The 20679-nt window shown below is 43.8% G+C and overlaps 2 protein-coding genes across 3 annotated transcripts in view; both read left to right on the top strand.

The window, feature by feature from the left end:
* Positions 1 to 4310: 4310 nt before the first annotated feature.
* Positions 4311 to 12012, top strand: utp25 (UTP25 small subunit processor component). 2 transcript variants are annotated; one of them, XM_048227733.1, is made up of 12 exons: positions 4311 to 4468; positions 4607 to 4646; positions 4779 to 4950; positions 6718 to 6978; positions 7642 to 7730; positions 8215 to 8607; positions 8785 to 9001; positions 9151 to 9353; positions 9668 to 9850; positions 10035 to 10144; positions 10409 to 10654; positions 11034 to 12012. In XM_048227733.1, exons 1-12 carry the CDS (start codon positions 4365 to 4367, stop codon positions 11287 to 11289), a joined length of 2274 nt encoding a protein of 757 aa, XP_048083690.1. In that variant the 5' UTR covers positions 4311 to 4364; the 3' UTR covers positions 11290 to 12012. The 2 variants fall into 2 exon arrangements, with proteins under 2 accessions (XP_048083690.1, XP_048083689.1); XM_048227732.1 differs by having other exon boundaries at positions 6715 to 6978.
* A 6917-nt stretch (positions 12013 to 18929) lies between these two features.
* The window catches only part of syt14a (synaptotagmin XIVa), a 51586-nt gene continuing 49836 nt past the window's right edge, over positions 18930 to 20679 (top strand). The window contains exon 1 of the mRNA XM_048228068.1: positions 18930 to 18933. The gene's annotated coding sequence lies outside the window, so the exon portion shown is untranslated. The remainder of the gene's footprint in view (positions 18934 to 20679) is intronic.

Genomic DNA, 20679 nt, shown 5'->3' with positions numbered 1-20679 from the left:
AAAAAAAAAATACGTTTTCAAATTAAAATAACTTGGCTTGACCTGTGAGGTTTTTCCTTGAGTGAAAACACCCATGCCCTGTGTGCCACTGTGCGGACTGCTATTCTAACATCTCACTTTTCACACGCGCTCCTCTGGAGGGACGGCGAGCCAGGAGAGCCGAAGCGCTGGCTAGCGGCGCGGTGGATGCCCAGAAACGCGGGAACCCCGGTGAGGATGCGAAGCCTCATCCCCAAAAACTAAGCCAAGGACGAGATTGAATGACAGCCGCCCTACCGAGAGGAGAAATGAACAACTGTGCGACTGCGCCGCAGTGTTTACCTTGAGTGGGAGCCGGGCTGAAAAGACAGCGGGAAGGATGAAAGAGTGGGCGAGGAACTAAAGCAACGAAAACCACCGTGGCTTGGGCGATCGGCGCTGCCCCACTTTGTAGATCTCGTTTTGTGGGTTCCCACTAAGTTATAATATAAGCAGTGCGAACCGCGTGAGTTGGTTTGTGTGGACAGTGATATGCACAGTTGGCTTTCTGCTCTGATATCCTGTCAAGTGCTGACAAGGGGCTCTATGGAATCTAGGACTGTGATGGGCATAAACATGGTGGTCATATGAAAGAATGATAAAGGGATGTGAACAACCATTCTAATTGGGATAATAGACTGACAATCAGCCAAAAAAAAAAAAAAATGCATTTAGAGAGGATTCCATGCTTTTTTTTTTACCATATTAATGTACATTAATGGGCCCATTTTCCCAACAGTCACTGCCAATTTTAAAGATGATTAATATTGAAATGAAACATTTCATTTTGCATTGAGGCCAAAGAGGGCGGACTGTTGGGGTGAAAAGAGATCTGTTTTACAGTGAACCTTAATCGGTCAACTCTTCAATAAGTAACACACAAGGTCAATTCATTACTCTAACTAGAGGCCTGACTTGATTAATTAGAACTATCCTCAAATATCCTTTCCCTGATGATAAACTTGATGATAGATGATGACAAATAATAAAGCATTCATATGCACATGGCAGTCCTGAATGAACAATATATTGATTCTTTAATAATTCATAAGTAAAGAAGTTCTAACATGAATAATACTTACAGCTGTATATAGCTCTGAATGTGGTTAATGGAAGACAGCACCGGCCCTGTGGGTGGGTTTATTATCATACCTATTCATCGCTTTCAGGACAGGTATCTTCAGTTGGCACAGTGGCAAAGTAAATGAACGCACAAAGCAGTTGGGACACAACAGGCCTAATTCCACAGACGCTTGCAAACACAGACACCCGGACAGAGACAACGTGAGCATTCAGGGCTCACACACAAAGCTCTATTCATCAGGAGGCATCAAAAAACCCTTCCCCACTCTGTGTGTGTGTGTGTGTGTGTGTGTGTGTGTGTGTGTGTGTGTGTGTGTGTGTGTGTGTGCGTGTGCTCCTGCAGGTGAGCCCTAGGCTCGGGGCCACTCCACTGGCTCTCCACCAGCACTTGTTCCTGCGGCCTCTCCAGTTTCAGCCTGCTGTTGCAACATCGATTCACAATAAAAGGTTGAATGTGGAAGCTTGTTGCCACTTGAGGCGTACGGGTGTCGAGGGAGAGTGGGCTGTTTTTGACTCTGTATGCCAACCAGAAAACATACCTCGGGCTAGTTAGGATTCCTTTGAAAGGAGGGACACACCTTTTTAAAAGACGTTACCAGTTGTGACAGCTTCTCCTTTGACGCATTTTGTCATATGTTCGATAGCGTCCAATCATAACAGAAATGTACTGGTAATTTAGCTGCATCAACATATATCTTTGTGGGTGTATTTAATTTACCTAATGAGTCATAACTGCGGAATATTAAGTACATGTCTAGACCCACAGAACATTGTTATTAGTGCCAATGTACATGCAGACACAAAGGGGAACATTTGTTTTGCAATATCATATGCATAAACTTGTCTTCAGTGGCCTGGAGGGTCTGTGTGTGTGTGTGTGTGCGTGTGTGTGCTGCTGCTGCCTGAATGGTGTGTGTGTGGTCCCATTGCCAAAGCATCTTATTAATTTCTCTCCTTCTGTGATTTTGAAATGTGAAACCATGAATTGATAAACTGGGAACTGAACCTAAACCTTTATGTACAATCTATGAGAGTGTGTTACAGGAAACATGGCAACAATAGATATAACATTTGACTTCACTTGAGTTCAGCTCAGTTGCACCAAATGAATCATGACAGGTGAGCATGTTTGTGCACGTTACTTAGCACCTGTCTAGCCACACACACACAATATACACACACACACGTATGCTGATCAACAATGATACGACACCACACAAGCACATATTCATACATTAAGCAGCAAGAATACCAGAACACCATGAACTGATAAAGTACATTCACACAACTGCCTACCTGCAGACTACCTGCGGTCAAGAGGTCAAAAATGAGATGAGGACAAGGATAGACATTTTCTATTCGTTGATGTTGCACAGAAGCTAAACTATTTGCATGTCTGAGGTGAGATAAATGACACAAATAGTGTGGCACAAATTAGAGTTTTGTGTAGGAAAGTTTAGTAAATTATTCAACATCTGTGCTGAATACAGGCACACACACAAACACAAATACACTCACATACAACACACACATACATACACACACCACACACATCAAGCCTCTTCATAAACATCTGCCATTGGGCAAGCCTTGAAAGCGTACACCGCTCCCAATTAAAATTTATAGCTACTTTGATTCTGATGTGGGCAATTTAACAAGTACCCTGTAAACATGTTCTTTTTCACAAACTGGGGTTGCTTCGTCTTCAGTATTTTTTAATAAGTTGGAAGGCACTTCAAGAAAATCTTTTCCCTACACATGCTTCCCAGCTGTCAGAGGTCACTATAAATGATTGTGTTTTTTAGAGTGATGAAATGACAGATTCTGCAGGGGAAAAATATTTGCATGCAAGGACCCGAATAGTGTATGAGTGTAGAGATTCCTTTGCAGGCTCAGTGTGCCAGAACATGTGCAAATAATGTAGGAATGCTCCTAGTATAACGGCTCTTTTTCATGAGCTTTTAGTGCCTCTTTGCCATGTGTCATAGCGGCCTATAACACAACAGCATACACATACTCTGGCAGGACCGTCCCCATACAGTCCACCAGGACCTGATATCATCCTGGGCTTTCACTGACCTCTACATATCCGTGGTTCCAGTGGACCGTCAAGATGTGGAACGTTGCCCAGCCTGCGACCTTTGTGGACACGCCTGTGTACTCTTACTCTGAATGGGCCGCCTCCAGTGGACGGAGATCCAATGATTCACTCAGCGCTCCCTCCTGGAGTACGGCTCCTCGGCCCCCCCTTTGACAGGCTGAGAGTAGAGGAGAGTATGGGGGCTGGTTCACTCCCTCATCGGCCTGGCACCGCACTATGTTTTCCTAACCTTTTGAGTGTTTATGAATCACCTTTAGGCAGTTAAGTGTGTGGCTCATTTATTTCAGCCTTACTTGTTTTCCCTGGATGGCTGCCCCCGAGATATTAATAGCCATTTTAATCACAAGCAGGGCATATGTTTTCAAAATCTGAGGCATTTGATCAGGCTAGCATATGGTAATGGGTGGGAGGAACTGAAATCAGTTCCTTGGTACAACAAAAAAGAAATTATTAACATTAAAATGTACTGTATACTTTTTTTCTGCATATGTTCTCAGTTATTGTAATAGAACAATTTTCAGTGATCAAACTGCCTGCACTTGGCCTGATCAAAATTGTTGGATTGTTGGAAGTTGGTTTGAAATAAACCAAGTATGCTTTTCCCATTTTTTTTTTTTTTTTTTTTTCAAGACACATGCCAAATTGACCTGCATGGAGGCACATTAGTCCAAAAGACACAATCAGATCCATTCTCATGACATTCTGAATTTAGGGAAAATCCAATGTGTTTGCCTAAGAATTTGTGTGATATTCAACTAAAACTGAAACAACTAGCTACATAGCCTTTAGAGATCTATAATTCCAACTCAGCAACTGGTTTGAATTAGGCTACTCTAAATTAGTAAATTGCTAAATTTCTCCAACTTAAATTAGTCAGGGAAATCTGTCTCATTTGTTCAGTCCTTGATGTTTCCATATTTCTTTTATTGTGATGGGACTCGTGTGAAGTGCTTTCAAATGCCACAAACGAGCATGCCCTTTACTTGTCTTTATATCTAATTAGTCTAGTACTCTGTACATGCGCAAGAGGGTGCTCTAATTTACCTGTCAAGTATACTCCGATTTAATAGGTGGCAGCACATGCTTATCTCACGAATGAAATTTTTCAAAGACCAGAGAACTCATTGGAACACGTGGGTTCGCTGGCAAGCGTGTCAACAACATGGGGAAGAGACAGAATAGACAAAACGATACTATTAGCAGATTAACGAAGAAGCAGAAAAAACACTTGAAGGAGTTTGGCGAAGAACATCCCTTCCACGACAAGTAAGTTGGAGATGTTGTTCCGCTGCTGTACATGTGAGCCACATAGCTAGTAAGAGAGTGTGCAGCTAGCAAGACAGCAAGCTAAGGGTACTTGTTCCATAAAATCTGGAAAATATTTTTTCTCTTTAATTCTCTTAGTGTTAGTGACAAGACCGAGAGGACACAGATTGTACATCTGGTGAGTAACCATCCATGTTTGAGCTGGATTGATCATTTCAGATGACTTGCTACCCAAGATGATATTATTTTGCATGCTGTCGATGTAGTTCGAGGTGGTTTGTTGACCTCAGTGTTTTCCCTGTTACTTCAGCGTGACAGTCCACAGCGACCGCAGCGAAAGAATATTGATGAAAGCGATGATGACCTCGAGCCGGAGGAGCAGCCATCAGCCTATCAGAAACTACTGGGCACGTTGATGCAGCCTGAGACTGACAGTGAGGAGGACGAGAGTGATGAAGAGGAGGAAGAATTAATCGAAGAAGGTAATGTATGACCAGAGAATTTCTAATAGGAAACGGGCTCATGTATAACTCCTATGGTTAGAGCTGTCATATACTTGTCTAGTCCTATAACCTACACCGGGGGGGGGTTTGGGGGTTCCATGTTCCATATGTGTTGTGCATGCATTACTTGAAAAGAACTAGCTCCAGTTATGTATGAACAGTGAAGGTAACGATCTCTTGTGAAAAACGTGAACTTGAAGAAGTGAAAATTGAACAATATGAACTATGAATATTGAACAACTTGAAGCTACATCTATAAGTGTGAACATGCTTAACAAAATATGGGAACTAAACGTGCATTACGAAAATAATCAGTGGGAGCCCTGCTTGTTTCCCTGCAACAAGAAGCTTCCATCTGGGGGTGATAGAAGACAGTGACACCCTCAGTGTGTTTGAAATGTCCAGTCGATTGCGCAATTTGTCTAGTTGCAGTCATTGCCAAAAACCCGGCCTCGCATAGATAAGTGGTGGGAAACGTTTTCAGCGCTTTTACGGCTATCTCGGGATATTCTGCTTTGGTTTTGATTCAAAAACCTGCCAGAGAGGTTTCCTTATACACACTCTTAAGACCAGTCATTTGCAATTTCGATCAACTGCTCTTCCTCCTGCGCTGACAAGTTAGGACTATTCGGGATATTGACTAAATTCCCAACCTGGCTCATTCAATCTGGCCCCCTAATCATCCTCCACTGTAATTGGCTCATTCACTCCCTCTCTCCACCTCAAGCTGGTGTGTGGTGAGCGTTCTGGCGCATAATGGCTGCCGTGCATCACCCAGGTGGGTGCTACACATTGGTGGTGGTTACTAGTGAGGTCCCCCCATCCATGTGATGCGCTTTGAGTATCGAGAAAAAGCGCTATATAAAATGTAATGTGTTAAATGGGTTGCGGACCCACTCATTGCTTTGCCGTGGATCTTTGAAGGATGGGAAGTAGCTCAAACTCATTTGAAAGCGCAACAAGGTGATCGCGCACCAGCTGCGAGAGAAAGGGCCCTGCCTCAGTCTCTCCCAAAACCCCCACTACTTTTTGGAACACATCAAATACACCCCGGTCCACTCGTTATCCCTACAAATCAAGCTTGGCTTTAAATGCAGCGACTTTATCTGCCAGTTTAAAGACAGTCGTCATTCTCCCCTGGAGTGACAGGTTGAGGTCATTAAGCAACCCGAATATGTCACACAGGTAAGCGAGTTTTGACACCCAGTCCTCATCACTAAAATGTGCAGCTAACGGTGACTTTTTTTTCTGTAAGAAATCTCTGCAGCGGCTCTCGCAACTCAAACACTCTGGCCAGTGACCTGCTAAAGATGCTTGTTTTTTGTTGCTCATTCTAGCAATTTAGCTAACTTCGTGTGACACTACCGTTCGCCAAGAACTGATCAAGTGAAGTGAGCTGACCTGAGGCTGCGCAGCGCTGAAGGCAATATGTAAAAGTGTTGAAGGCGGGACAGACAGACGTAAGAAAATAGATCTTGCAAAATGCAAACATGCGTGCAATCAAACAACTGCATATAGGCCTATGCCATGTAAAAACGTGACATTATTGCGAATTAAATTTAGTTTAGTTTGCATGCATTTTTTTTTAAACTCGTAGGCTACGGCCCGGTTAGGAATGTCCTGCGGCCCGGTGGTTGGGGACCGCTGACCTACACAATCCTTTCCTTACCTGGTTTGTTTGGAATAGTAAGTAGTTCCTTCCTGCACAGCCTATGATGCACAACCTATGATAATCACTTGCAGAAGGAAGTGGACTTGAATCTGAGCAAGATGGTGTCGAAGAAGAAGAAGTAGCAGATGAGGAAGAAGATGATCCTGGTCCAGTTCTTAAGGAGGATGAAGTGGAAGCTGGTGGAGCATTGGATGGTGATGATGATCCTGAGGTAGGCCAGGCAGGAGATGAATTCACAGACAAGAAGCACGAGTCTCAGTTCTGTCTGGAGAGCAACATCACAGCAGAGGGAGATCCGGATGAAGCAGATGACACCACCACTCAAGGGGAGGAAGGTGAGAGATGACTGACACTTACTTGAATTTCCCCTTGGGGATCAACAAAGTATCTATCTATCTACTTACACACTTCGTTAATATGTTGTGTTTATTATGTGAGTTTTAAACACATTTATGGGTGTAAACAAAACCTGCTATTTAAAGGAACCATATGTAAGATTGTGGGCAAAACTGGTACTGCAATCACTTTCAAAGTACTGTACACTGGTTTATCCCCTCCCCCTCCCCCCTGACTCGAGATTGCCAACCCGGATGCTGAAACACTACTGACTTTATGATTAGTAGATAGGTGGAGGGTGGCGCATCAGGCCAAAACACAACATGACATGACAAAACACAGCATCAACATCAGTTGAGTGCTGCAACTTCACTTTTTAAATGACAATATCCTGGCTGGACTACTGTTGTCAGTGATATAAGTATTTGAAATTAACATGATTTCTTAATGTCTAGTGACATTTCAGGGCCATTTTATGATTAATTGAAATACATTTCTTACATATGGTTCCTTTAAGTACTAGAATCACAGATAATATTCCAGATTCCATATCATCCAATAGAAATACTTGTCATATTAGCAATGAACTGATGTGGGAGCTTGATATGGAATGAGGACTTTTTGAAATGATTACGGCTGGGGTTCTTTGGTCTTCCTGCTAGACCCTTTCTTGAAACACGTGGATACAGAACTTAGTGAAGAGGAGGTGAAGTTGATCGCAGATGGCAGAAGAACTAAGACCCAGGTCAAGGTAAGCCTCAACCTCTTGAATTGTCTGACCTGATTGTAATTTAACCATATGACTCTAACAGATTTGCACAGATTTGTACTCGGCTGACCTGGAAATCTATGGACCTTTCAATAATATTTTTAAAGATATGAGTGTTTTAGATTAATATATTAATATAGATTTATATATATATATATATATATATATATATATATATATATATATATATATATATATATATGTGTGTGTGTGTGTGTGTGTGTGTGTGTGTGTGTGTGTGTGTGTGTGTGTGTGGATATTTGAACAGTTCTAAGTGGGGCTAGAGTAGTTTTTAATTTATTTATTTATTTTATCAGCAGGTCAAATTATAGAAGACTTCAAGAATGTCTTTAAAAATATATTTATAACTCTCGCCCAACTTTGTAGAGCTCATAAAAAAGAATTGTCATCACATGTTTAAATATATCATATCTCACATATAAACATATCACGTTCCTCCATACAGTGGCCCAGGCTGGGCAACCTTATCAGCACCTCTTGCCTGGAGAGGTTTCCAGCCCCAGGACAAGCATCCAGCGTGGGCATTCCCCCTCTTCACAAGGCCCTTCAGGCCAACTGGGCCTCCCTGAACCAAGCCCTTCAGCCGCAGGGTGCCCCACAGCAGGAGCTGAGCGACCTGCAGAGGGAGCTGCTGGGTCTCATGGGGACCTATAGGGATGTGTATGTCCCTGAGTGCTCGCCTCTGACTGATGCAAAGGAGGTGAGGAGCGCCTACTGCCTGCATGTCCTCAACCATGTGCTGAAGGCTAACTCCAACGTGCTGACCCACAACGCCCAGCTCAAAGACGGCAAGATTGGGGAGGACGATGCCAGAGACCAAGGCCTCACCAGACCAAAGGTAACATTCATAAAACCCTCAAATCCCTCAAATCTATCTGAAGGTAATGTCTTAATATGTGGGATTCAAAAATGCACTGACTGGTTTGGATAAATTGAAACTGTGAGTGTGACTTCTTCTAGGCATCTCCTTGCTGTTACTGTTTCCCCATGCACTGACGTTGCTCTTGGCTGATAGGTGCTGATCGTAGCACCCTTCCGAGACGGAGTCCTGCAGGTGGTCCAGACCTTCATCCACCTCCTGGAGCCCAAAGAGAAAAAGATGGACGTGAGCAACAAGAAGAGGTTCAAGGACGAGTTCAGTGAGGATCCCGAGGACCGGCCGTCCAACCTCATCCGACCCGACGACTACCACGCCATTTTCTCTGGCAACGTTGATGACCATTTCAGGATAGGTGAGTGATCATTTCCACTTATTTGCTATTGACCATATAGTGTCACAAAAGAATATTCAAAGTGGAGAATTATTTGCTTGTAGTTCTTGTAGTGTATCTGTCAACCCCTTGTAAGTGGTCCGTCCTTTCCTCTGTTTGTGCTCCTGTAGGTGTGTCTATATTGAAGCGCAGCATCCGTCTCTTTTCCCCCTTCTACTCGTCCGACATCATCATCGCCTCGCCGCTGGGCCTGCGCACGCTGCTGGGGGTGGAGGGCGAGAAGAAGCGCGACTTTGACTTCCTGTCGTCCATCGAGGTGCTGGTGCTGGACCAGGCGGACGTCCTGCTCATGCAGAACTGGGAGCACGTGCTGGTATGACCTCAGCTAAGCCACAGTGCCCGCGATTTTGCTTTATTTGTAACAAGGTGTTACAGTCAGAACAGCCCATTTACTGTATGAGCTTGAGCCTGTTGAACTTGATATGAAATGTATTTCAACAGTGCTGGCACATTCTGCTAGTCTTAAGGGGAACTTTGTTATTGTTGACTAAAGGCTAGTATTCAAGTAAAGGACATGAAGCTCCGTACAGTCCATTGTAATTCAGGGGAATTAGAATCATGGCTTTAGCATTTTGCTGTATGTTCATGTTGAAAGGCTGTCTGACCAAAGCCCTGTTCATTCGTCAGCATGTCATGAAGCACCTGAACCTGCAGCCGCTGGACGCCCATGGAGTGGACTTCTCTCGAGTGCGCATGTGGAACCTGAACAGCTGGGCTAAGTACTACCGGCAGACCCTGGTGTTCAGCTCCATCCAGGAGCCTCAGATAAACAACATTCTGACCAAGCACAGCTTCAACTACCGTGGACAGGTGAGGCTGCACTCATGTGCTAATGCTAATGCTATCCAGTTTGTGTGGTCCAAAAACCTCCTGCAAAGTCCTGGCTCTGTAAATGGCAAACAGTGTGACAAACCGAGCCATGCTGAATTGCTCAAAAACATTGCTTTATTTTCTATCTACATCCTTCTTTCTTTTTTACGTCTGTCTTTGTAAGGTTGCCACCAAAAACCTGCCCAAAACAGGCTCAATCTGCCAGGTGCTTGTCCAGTTGCCGCACGTCTTCCAGTTGTTCAGTGCAGACAGCTTCATGGACCAGGATGCGAGGTGCGTTTCATGGGAAATCAAAATGCAGCATAATGAACACTAGAGGGTGCTGTTGATCACAGCAGTTTTTTTTACTTGCTGTTGAAGCATCTGCTTCAGGTGTAAGTTTGCAGGTGTTTCAAGTGTTCTTTTTTTATTGCTCTGTGGCACTATAGAGATTGTTACTGTGTATCAACAATTGATATATTTTTTATTTTTTTATCATAAACAATGTTTATACATGGATCCAGTGCTACCATTAAACTGACTGCTTTCATTTGACAGGTTTCAGTTTTTTGTGGACAAAGTTTTGCCCCAGTACAGAGACTCAGTCATGTCCCACACCTTCATCTACGTGCCCTCATACTTTGACTTTGTGCGCATACGCAACTACCTGAAGAAGGAGGAGACCAACTTTACCAGCATCTCGGAGTACTCCCAGCGGTCTGAAGTGTCCCGCGCACGCCACTACTTCCAGAAGGGCAACATCCAGCTCCTCCTCTTCAGCGAGCGCTTCCACTTCTACAAGAGGTGAGGCACAGAACAGAGGTGGTTTCGGAACATAAAATGTCACCTCTTTCTGAACATGTTGTGAAGTGATGCTCTCCACTCTTGTGGAGCTCAGTGTTGAGCACAGGCTGTGCCGACTTCTGTCACATTTCAAATTCTCTGACGGGATTTGAGGATTTTTCCTGATGAGATTACCAGCCATGGATTACATGTGCTATGAGACTACTGCAAATAAAGAGGGTTTTTTTGTACGGTCTACAAAGGTGATGGACAGATAGAAATGACGTATCATATGTTGCTATGAAGGATAAAAGTTGATGAAGGTTAATAATAGAATGTATGCATGCATTGTGACCAGAGGCTGATGGAGTGTTCATATCAATGTTCCTCCTGTCCATAGATACACCATAAAGGGGATCCGACACCTCATCTTCTACGGGCTGCCCACGTACCCCCACTTCTACAGTGAGGTGTGCAACATGCTACAGGCCGGCGCCGACGGGGTGGACTCGGCCAGCTGGACCTGCACGGCCCTCTATTCGCGCTACGACGCCCACAAGCTGGCGGCCATCGCTGGAGCCGAGCGGGCGGCCCAGATGCTGCAGTCCAAGAAGCCTGTCCACCTTTTCATCACCGGCGAGGACAAGGCCTCGTGAGGGAGAGAGGGGGAGAGAGAGAGAGAGAGAGAGAGAGAGAGAGAGAATGCAAGAGGACAAGAGGTTTGGACTGGGGTAGGCATCCCAAGAGCACCCACTAGACTAGACACAGATCAGATTTAAACTCTGCTCTGCCGCAGGAAGGAACCAGCTGTTTTTTTTCTCAGGCCTAAATGGAGCGAAAACGGGAGAGTTAATTTTGACTGTCTGACTTGAAGGGCTCTGTGAAATTGAAAAGCCTGCGGAGAAGTCGGTCTGCTCCGTCACACCTTCTCTGGAAGCCTGTGTGTGTGTGTGTGTGTGTGTGGTGTGTGTGTGTGTGTGTGTGTGTGTGTGTGTGTGTGTGTGTGCGCGTGCGTGTGTTTCTGTGTGTGTGTGCACATGAGTGTTTTCGAGTGTGTGTGTGATAGAGAAAGATGCAGATGGTGCCGTTGCAGTTAAATGGGCAGGATGCTGGTTGCGTCCATCATTGCCGGAAATTGCATCTGCTGTGGGTTTTGAGGAGGATGTGATTTTGCGCTTATTTTCATACAAAATTTTTTTGGTTTGGAAATATTTTGGGACTTGTGACACAGCACATCTCTTTATCATTATTTTTTATTCGTCATGATGAAGGCAAACTATGTCACATTATTCACCTCAGTAAACATTTATGTATTTTTCACAACTTAATGTATAGTCCAGAAGGTATAGAATTAATAAATTGTTTTGATATTGTCAACATTGATGTGCATTTATGTAAATTCTAGATTGCCGGTATGGTATTGGCTTAATAATTGATATTTGGGCAACCTAACCTACACAGTGTGCTGAACACCTGACCTATGCACCTGAGGTTCCCCGTTGCTTTATGAAGCATAACATTATTTAAGTCTTTCCCAAGCAACCTAAAAGGTAGTGTTTGTCTTTGGGCATAAGCAGTCATCACATCTCTTACCGTGCACTGCAGTAAACGATTAGATGCTGTTAGGTCTGAAGTGTTAACAATCCAGCCTGCATCACCCATAAAGCCCCCATCCACTCATCTCGACTTAATGCTGAAAGGAGGCCTATGACATATCGACCTATGTGCCCTTTTCTAAACTACCACGTTAATCTCCAGAGGAGGCGCCGAAGTGCAGTCCCCGCCCTCCCATGCAGTTATCTCTAGGCAGCATCCGTCTTCATAAGGCTGCCATGGGGTGATGGGTGGGCTGGGCAGCTGGAGCTGTGGGCAGGGCTGATATTGACAAATTTCCCTGCTTGTGTCAATCATCAGCTCAGTGAGGGAATACCCAGTCGCCAGTGAGTTGGGAGCAAAAGGGGAATGTGTCAAAATAATGAAGTACAGTGCAGTTGTTTTGAAACTGGCTGCTGCGTAAACAGCCGTTATAATTGATGTCAACGCCGATCAGCCTTGCGAGAGTCGCTAGATCATTTGAGCAGCACTTAGACGCATCCACCCACAGACGTGGTGCAGCAGTCACCTTTTCCAGCGCTCTGATGCTACTCGGCTCCGGATCCTTCCGGTGACATCTTAAAAGCTTGACCTCCTCCCTCGTCTCGGTGGCCCGCATGTCAGTCCTTCGGCTGCGGCCCCTTGTTCACCCGTCCCCCGTCCCCCACTAAGAGTGCCGATGTCTTTTTCGATTGGTGGCTCACTTTAATCCCTCACCCCTACATCATGGGAGAGGTCACCTACAGTACAAACGCACTCTACGAAAATCAAAGTCGGACACTTGCTGGAGGAGTGACTGAGCAAATGGACGTCAGTAGAGAGAAAGGAAGACAGGGCAGCCATGTTGTGCCCTGTCCATATGTGTGTCTTGTACCCCTTTTAATTGCAAATTGAGCTGAACATCGGTCAGTGGTCCCTAAAGCGTTTGTTTGTGTAGAAACCAATGGACGCGGCTTTGCTCTTTAATGTTACGTAATTAGCTTCCCGTCAATGCACCTCTCTCTCCGGACAAACTCGTGATCAGATCGACTGCTGGCAGCACAGAGAGGCTGTATCAGGTCAGGTCTCAGAAATGTGTAAACGCGTCAGTGTGATTATCAGACCCAGGTTGAACCTAGCCCTTGTTTTATTCACTGAAGGCAATCTACAATCCACAGATATCCAAATATTCAATTTCAATTGAATTTTACTTATAGAGCGCCAAAACATTACACATGTCTCATGGCGCTTTACAGAGTCAATCAGAGAAAAGAAAAGAAGGCCCATGGGTAACAGGGGCGAGGAAAGATATAGGAAGAAACCTCGAGCAGATCCACGACTCAAGGGCCTGACCCATCTGCCTAGTGTCAGTTACAGAACAGTAAGGTCTGTGTACATGATAAATGCATAAGTTAGTCAGATGTAGAGAATAGAACATGGTATTTAAAGCCACCTATCCATATCCAAATCTTCACTGACATACAGATATTGTGGATTGTAAGTATTTACAACACCAATACCAACATCAGCCTCCATTCCCCCTTCTTGGAAAAAGCCTCTCCTCCCCACCCGCTCTTCCCCTGGCACGGTGGCCTGGGGTGTGTGAGGTTGTGTAATAATGTCAACGGTCTTGTCACATGCAGGAGCCCACTGAGCACAGCTGGAGGGCGGAAGAGCAGCTGACATTTAACCCAGCAGAGTGTCTACTCAACAGTTCATGTAGGCCAGTGTACCAGTGAGCTATGGGGACCGAAGACCAGCTATGCATTCAGATGTACATTAAAAAAACATAGCAAATCTTTATATTTGGAGAGCAGAAGTTGATGTAAGCAGCTCTTGGTTTTTAAGTTTAAAGTAAGGTTGGGCATAGTATTGGCCGTTTGAATTTGATTCCAATTCCTATTTGATTCCAATTTCCTATTCCTGTTCTTGATTTGTCATTTTGATTCCAGAACAGGTCAATTGTTTAGATAAGATTACAAATGTACATTTATTCCAGTCCTATATCCTAAGCCTTAACTGAGCATTCAAAAAGTGAATGCTTACTTACAACTATTGATCCACAGACATATGCATTAAACACAAAGATCAGTCTAGAGCTGCTAATGGCCTTGGTCTTGTTGTTTTGGAGAATCTCAAAATAGGTCTCAAACTTGTGCATCTTTACTTGTCTTTGTTTGCAAAAATAAAGGGGTTATCTGCTTATCGATTCCTGAACATGATAACCGGTTCTGTTTCCGGGTTTTATCGATTCTACTTGATTCTAATATTTTGGTTAAACAAGACCCCGTGGTGATGGATGCAAGTGTGGCGAGTGGAGTGAGAGATGGCCTCTGAATGCTTTCTCGTTCTCCTTCTACTTTTGTTTTCTTCTCTTCCCTCTCCTGCTCCATAGCCTCCTTTCTCTGTGCCCATCCATCACTCTCTGTTTCTCACTTGTCAGCTGGGAGATGAAGTGGCTGCCGCTTCCTGAAACACAGACACACTGTCGTTATGAATAATGAATATGGCCGGGCATTTGTGTGGCTTGGCCTTGGTCCAGTCCAGACACATTCTCTCCCAACTCCACCCCAATTCACCAGTCTGGCTGTCGTTTGGAAATGGGCATTCATTGTCAGAAATGCAACTGCTGGAGCAGGACTATCCTAGCTGTATATGTTATGTCTCCTGCATGCTGGATGCCGTATATAGCCCTACCTACCCCAGCTGTATCGTAGTATGACAAAGCACTGCAGTACACCCAGCTCTCCTGGCCCACTTGAATGGTGCTCATTAAACTTTAAACCAGGTTGGGTGGGCCATTTGTTAAGCTCCGCTTGAGATGGAGCATAGAGAGGCGTAAAAGGGTGTCCAATGTATTCACCGCACACTGGAGGATACCATGTGCCACTGAGAATGAGGCAGTGTTGAGTGTCCACGGCCAATATTGTTTACCTGAAGGGACCACCGCAGGCAAAGTGTTACCCCTCTTAAGTGGGCATTTTGCTTCTAGTTGTTAACCTTTGCCTGTATACCTTTTACTAGTTGTTAACCTTTGCCAGTATACCTTTTACCTTAATCAGATTACCTTAATTATAAGCGGCATTTTTCAGTGTGATATTTTATCCTTTGTGGTACTGGCACTCTGAAGTCTCAGCTCCATAACGATTAATTGAGCAAACCCAGACCACATGAGCGTATCTGAGGTTTAGCACTCTAGACCATCTTAAATGAATGATCATAACATTGAGCCTTGGCTAACAGCTTGCTGAGATATTCATGAAAAATAAGATTTACGTGGCCATGTGTGTAAGGCAGGGCAGGCAGATGCGTTAATGTGGCTCATGCATTCCTGTCCTCGAAGCATACTGGTCAGTGAAGGTGACCTCACTCTCCTCCATCCATTAAGGACCCCTGCCTGGTCTTTGTTATTCTCCACCACGTCCGCCGCGTTAGTTTACCCGTGAGTGGGAAGCCTGTTACCGTGGCAACCCCGCCTCAGTGGCCTGCGTGTCTGCGGAAGAGGGCTGATCTGGAGTGGTGTGGAGAGTCAGGCTGGAGCTGAAAGACAGAAAAGGGTTGCTGTGTGGAGAGAACAACTGATTGCAGAAGCCAAGTATCACCAGGAGGTTGAGCCAGCAGCTCTCCTCCAAAGCTCACCTCAAACTGGTTCTAAAATAAACAGACTTATCTGAGCTCGGCAGTCTACAAGATTAGTTTTGATAACCTCATCTGGCCCACAACCTTGGTCACTGACAGTTATCCTGGGATGATCACCGGGATGGATTGAGGTGATTGCGGAGATTTATGCCCGTGGATGGGATGGGATGGTGGCGTAATGTGACCTTCCTCGATGGACCATAGACCATCTGCTGTGATGGCCGCATAAATCACCAGACCTGACAAGACTGCTGATTCCATTCTCAGGGGCTGCACCGTGATTGGTCCCTCGTCCTCAGAGGCACTTCTCCTTGACATGAGGATGACCGTGGCCGTGGGGGACCCGTAGCCTGTTCTGCCAGCAGTCTTGCCACCTGGGCCGTGGGTTAACATGGCCAACTTGGTTCCACTCCGTCCATACCAGCCAAATGGCCCCCTCCATTTCAATGTTGATCTATATCAGTGTGTGAAAGCATTACATAAATTGCATGATTTACTCAGAGGGATTGTCAATGGCCTTTGTCACTGATGTGTCCGTATACATCATTGATGTCACAACCCCCGCAGGTCAGGGAGTCACATAAGAATATACCGCCAACTCCCCCACTCATACACACTCACAAACACTCTTCAGAAGGGCTTTGAAAACCCATTTTTCAGACATGTTGATTATTTTTGCTCACATTAACATTACTATGTGTGTCTTATTATCAGAGGAAGTGACCTATTTGATCGTCTGGGTGAATTGATGAACACCGCTATGCCAGAGCTGTGAGAGATAGCCTTCCTGTTCGCAGATGGGAGCAAATGCCTGCACCCCTACACACACACACACACACACACACACAGCTTTGCTGCCTTTCCAAGGGTTAAAAAAAGACGCAGAGCATCACTATGACAACAGCAAAAAGCTTGTTGAACCGTGAGGATGGGACTCTCAGTATGCCAAGCCAAAAATAACTGAAATACAAAACAATGGCGAGACTGAGGGAGAGAGGAGAGAGGAAAGACAACACATCCCTCTTTACTGAGAATATATGAGGCTGCTCTAATACTGCTGGGGATACTTCTGCTGCACTGGGAATCATGATTTGCTCTCTAGCTGTAAGGTCTATTAATCACTCCATTTGGTAGGTTTGAATCCAAACTCGTGTCATGAGATTGAGACCGTAAAATGATCAAACATTGATACCCCTTCATAGACTCTACCAATTTGGCCATTCACCATTACAGTGGGAAGTCTTATTTGAATCCATACATGGGATGCTCTTCATACAAGATGAAAGGTTACATCATGTCTAACTCCAGTGTCCGCCACAGGTGTAGGGGTATTCTTAGAAATGACCTGGATTCACTACTGCTATCTTTGGCAGAGAGAAAATCAGGAACTATTGTCTGACTAAGCAACACTGATATAGCCTGAAGGATATAGCACTCCTCTTAATTAAGACATATGGTATGGATGGAGGGAGGCCTGCAACCTCACCACAAATTGAAATCGGTGAAACCAAGCTTTGTTGTAACAATAGAACATGCAATAATGTAATTGGCTCAGAAATATGACATTTCTGCCTGCTGTCCATGGTGATACTAAGACTCTGCTTAATTCTTTTTGCAGCTACAGAGCGAGACCACAACAGACCTGTTGTTCCATTATAACCTCATTGTTGAGTATCTTATGTAACATCTGCCATGGTGATCAAGTTAGTGCAGAAACGTCTACCAGATTTTTTAGCTACATTTGTGGATTATGTAACTGGAATGAATGTTGATTCTGATTGATCCATATTTTGCCTTCACATCCTAGTTCATCATGTAAATTAAAATAATACATTTTCTCGGATGTGCTCTCTTTGATAACCCCATTCTGATCAAACATGGCAGTGTTGCTGTTGCAGAGGAAAAAACACATTAGCGATGTTGGAGAGGAGAAAAGGGAGGGGAGTCTCAGTAGCCTGCCTAAGCACTTATCATCCGGGGCAGAGCACAAAAGCTTTCAATTTGTGAATGTTTTTCGGTCTAATTTCCATGATGCATTTCCTTGGCTTCATTTATCTTCATTTCCTACAATTATCGTCAATATTCAAGTTTGAAAAATGAAAATAAGTTTGATGAATAGTTCACTCAGGGTAGGCTATCAACATAATTTAAAATAGCTAGTTGTGATTTATTATTTAATCTTTTCTTCCACAATATGCTGGGAAACTGCAATCACCAAAATTACACTTTATAGCTAGCCTATTGGATTAAAAGAGGGCATATATATTTGATGCTGAAATATGAGATATAATTTTAGCATTATTTTGAGTTTTTGCTCAAAATTGCACACTGCGCCTACTAACAATGGCCCTGTTTACTTTGACTTATATTCAAGTGCTTGACCTCTTTTGAAAGCAGAAGCCTTGTAGATCATGCCCTCTTGGTCATTTATTTTGTCTTGGAAATACAGCTGAGGTCCAATACCAGGTCTTGTGAATCTGTATCTCAAAGTAGATCAATAAAGATTGAAATATTCCCAAGAGTCCAAGCTTTCAAATGGTGTATATATTACTATGCTACACAGCAACATGGTGCATACAATTGATTTAGAATGCTGGGGGAGGTGGGGGGCACTGCAATTGTCCCGACTCAGGGACACCCGCAGGGTAATTTAAACACTAAAGGCAAACAGGTAGGCTTCATTTCTGAAGGTCATTATAATAGCCAATTTAAAGCTTAAGCTATATGAAATTATTATCCATTTAATAAAAAAATATCTTAAGGTTGTCTTTGACTTTACGTCTCAATGAAGCAATGCGAGGCAGGAACCATTCTTTTATAGGAGTAGCCTATCCTATAGGTGTGTCATAATTTGCGTTTGAGATTAAGTCAATCATCGGAGATAGGCTATCAAGACACTTGAAATGTAGGTGGTGCGTGCGAACAATATAAATTCGTAACAGGAGGTAAGCAAGGTGTTTCATAATAGCCTACAAGAACATACCACACTGTAACGCACCCTCTCCGCTCAGGCATTCCAACATCCTGTCCCTCCCCGTTTTAAACACTTGCCTTGGTTGAGTCCAAACAGAACATCATGGCGATTGATGGTGAGTAGGCCAATAACGGTCTCGTCTTCTTATATATAACTTCTCTTTTGGTAACAATAATTTCACTTAAGCTGATGGGGACCTTAGATGTTCGCTGTTGTGGTTTAACTGCTACTGCTAATGTCGGTCTGCCTTATTGGTGATTTTAAAAGTTTGAAGCGATTGTAATTTTGCAGAGATTGAAGGCGAGCGATACAGGCGGGGAGTAATCCCGAGTCTGCACAGTTGAAAACCTGTGCTTGTGGTCCATAGGCTACATGTAGTACTGAAAGGACAGCTCCTTAAATTCAATTTCGACCACGTTTCTAGCCTACTTGATAGTAGCATGCAGCTTCTCCTGTGTAGTTTTTATTCGCCATCGGTTCACATTGTGTGTTTATCTGGTCACTGGCTTTATGGTTGTAAGTGAAAACTGACGAAATGAACATTACTTTAATGCAATGAAGGGGTTTCTTCCTTGTTCATAGTGTGCATAGGGCGCGTGGAATCAGCATTTTTGTTTATCTCTGTAGCCTACCTCGTCTCTATTCTCTCTTTCTCTCTCTCTCTCTCTCGGTGTGTAGGCTGTGTGTGTGTGTGTTCTAATATACCATGTTGTCACATATTTAGAAAGAAAGCTAGCCTACTTTGTGAAAGTAAGCAGCAAAGTAATAAGGACCAGTTGTACAGTAATAACAATTCACGCCGCGTCCTTAGGTGGTAATAACATTCAAACAGGTTGTATAGAGTATAGACAGTGGCCTGTTTTCGTTCATCAAATATGTTTGTATTAAAATAAACCTTAAGGAGTAATATGGTTGTGAGCTTAACGAAGTCGTTGCTCAATATCTAAAGCAGTCATTTTGTACACTGCATTTAAACAATGGCTGTTATAGTATTCTCTTTGCCCCCCGTGTTGGCAATGGAGAATATTGCTACAGGTCATCATGAATAACACTGGCTTTGAATGTGCATTCTAGCTGAACAGCTGAACCACTTAGGCTCCCACACACTACCTACACATGTGGTGAGTTTTAATAATAATAATAATAATAATTTTGCATTTATTAGTGTTGTTCTGTAAGTCTTTAGCAAATGTTTGCCTATCCTCCTACATGGCTTACAAAATTGTGGTAGTCTCAAAATCTGAAACTAAAAGCTGAAAGCTTTAGCTAAAAGCTAAATCTCAGTCTTTTATATGTGTATTTCTTCTGTAATATGTGATATTTGAGATTTTCCTTCCTAGTGTTACAACTAACAGTTTAATTAAGTATCCACTTCAACTAAAAAAAAAGCCACAATGCACAGTGGCTTTTGTTAGATGGGCTGAATAAATTAAATACAGTGGTTGAGAAGCTGATTAAAAGGGGAGAGCATGATAATGAAATTGGCACAAGGGATTTAATGGTGGTCACAACCCATATAATAATGCATCATGTTTTGATCTCAGTATATTAGTGGATTAGTTGCAATAGCACGCCAGGCACTGAGCACATGCAGGAGAACCCCTGCACTAAGGTTCTATGAGGCAGTGGGCATGTGCCAGAGACTATTGAATAAGTCATGCTACTCCAACAAGAAAACAGCAAAGTTCTCCACCCAGGTTAACCATGAATTCCATTTGCCACCATTGCCTGGCTGACACACAACGCCTGATGAAATATTAATCTTACTGTGTGCTTAAAGGAGATGCAACTGAAATCTTCATCCATGCAAGACAGAGATATGTTGGAACAGAATCCCATAGAGTGGAAAATTGGAGCATTG

The sequence above is a fragment of the Alosa alosa genome, chromosome 19 (genome assembly GCF_017589495.1).
Source record: "Alosa alosa isolate M-15738 ecotype Scorff River chromosome 19, AALO_Geno_1.1, whole genome shotgun sequence".
NCBI lineage: Eukaryota > Metazoa > Chordata > Actinopteri > Clupeiformes > Clupeidae > Alosa > Alosa alosa.
This window is presented reverse-complemented; position numbering and strand designations above follow the sequence as displayed.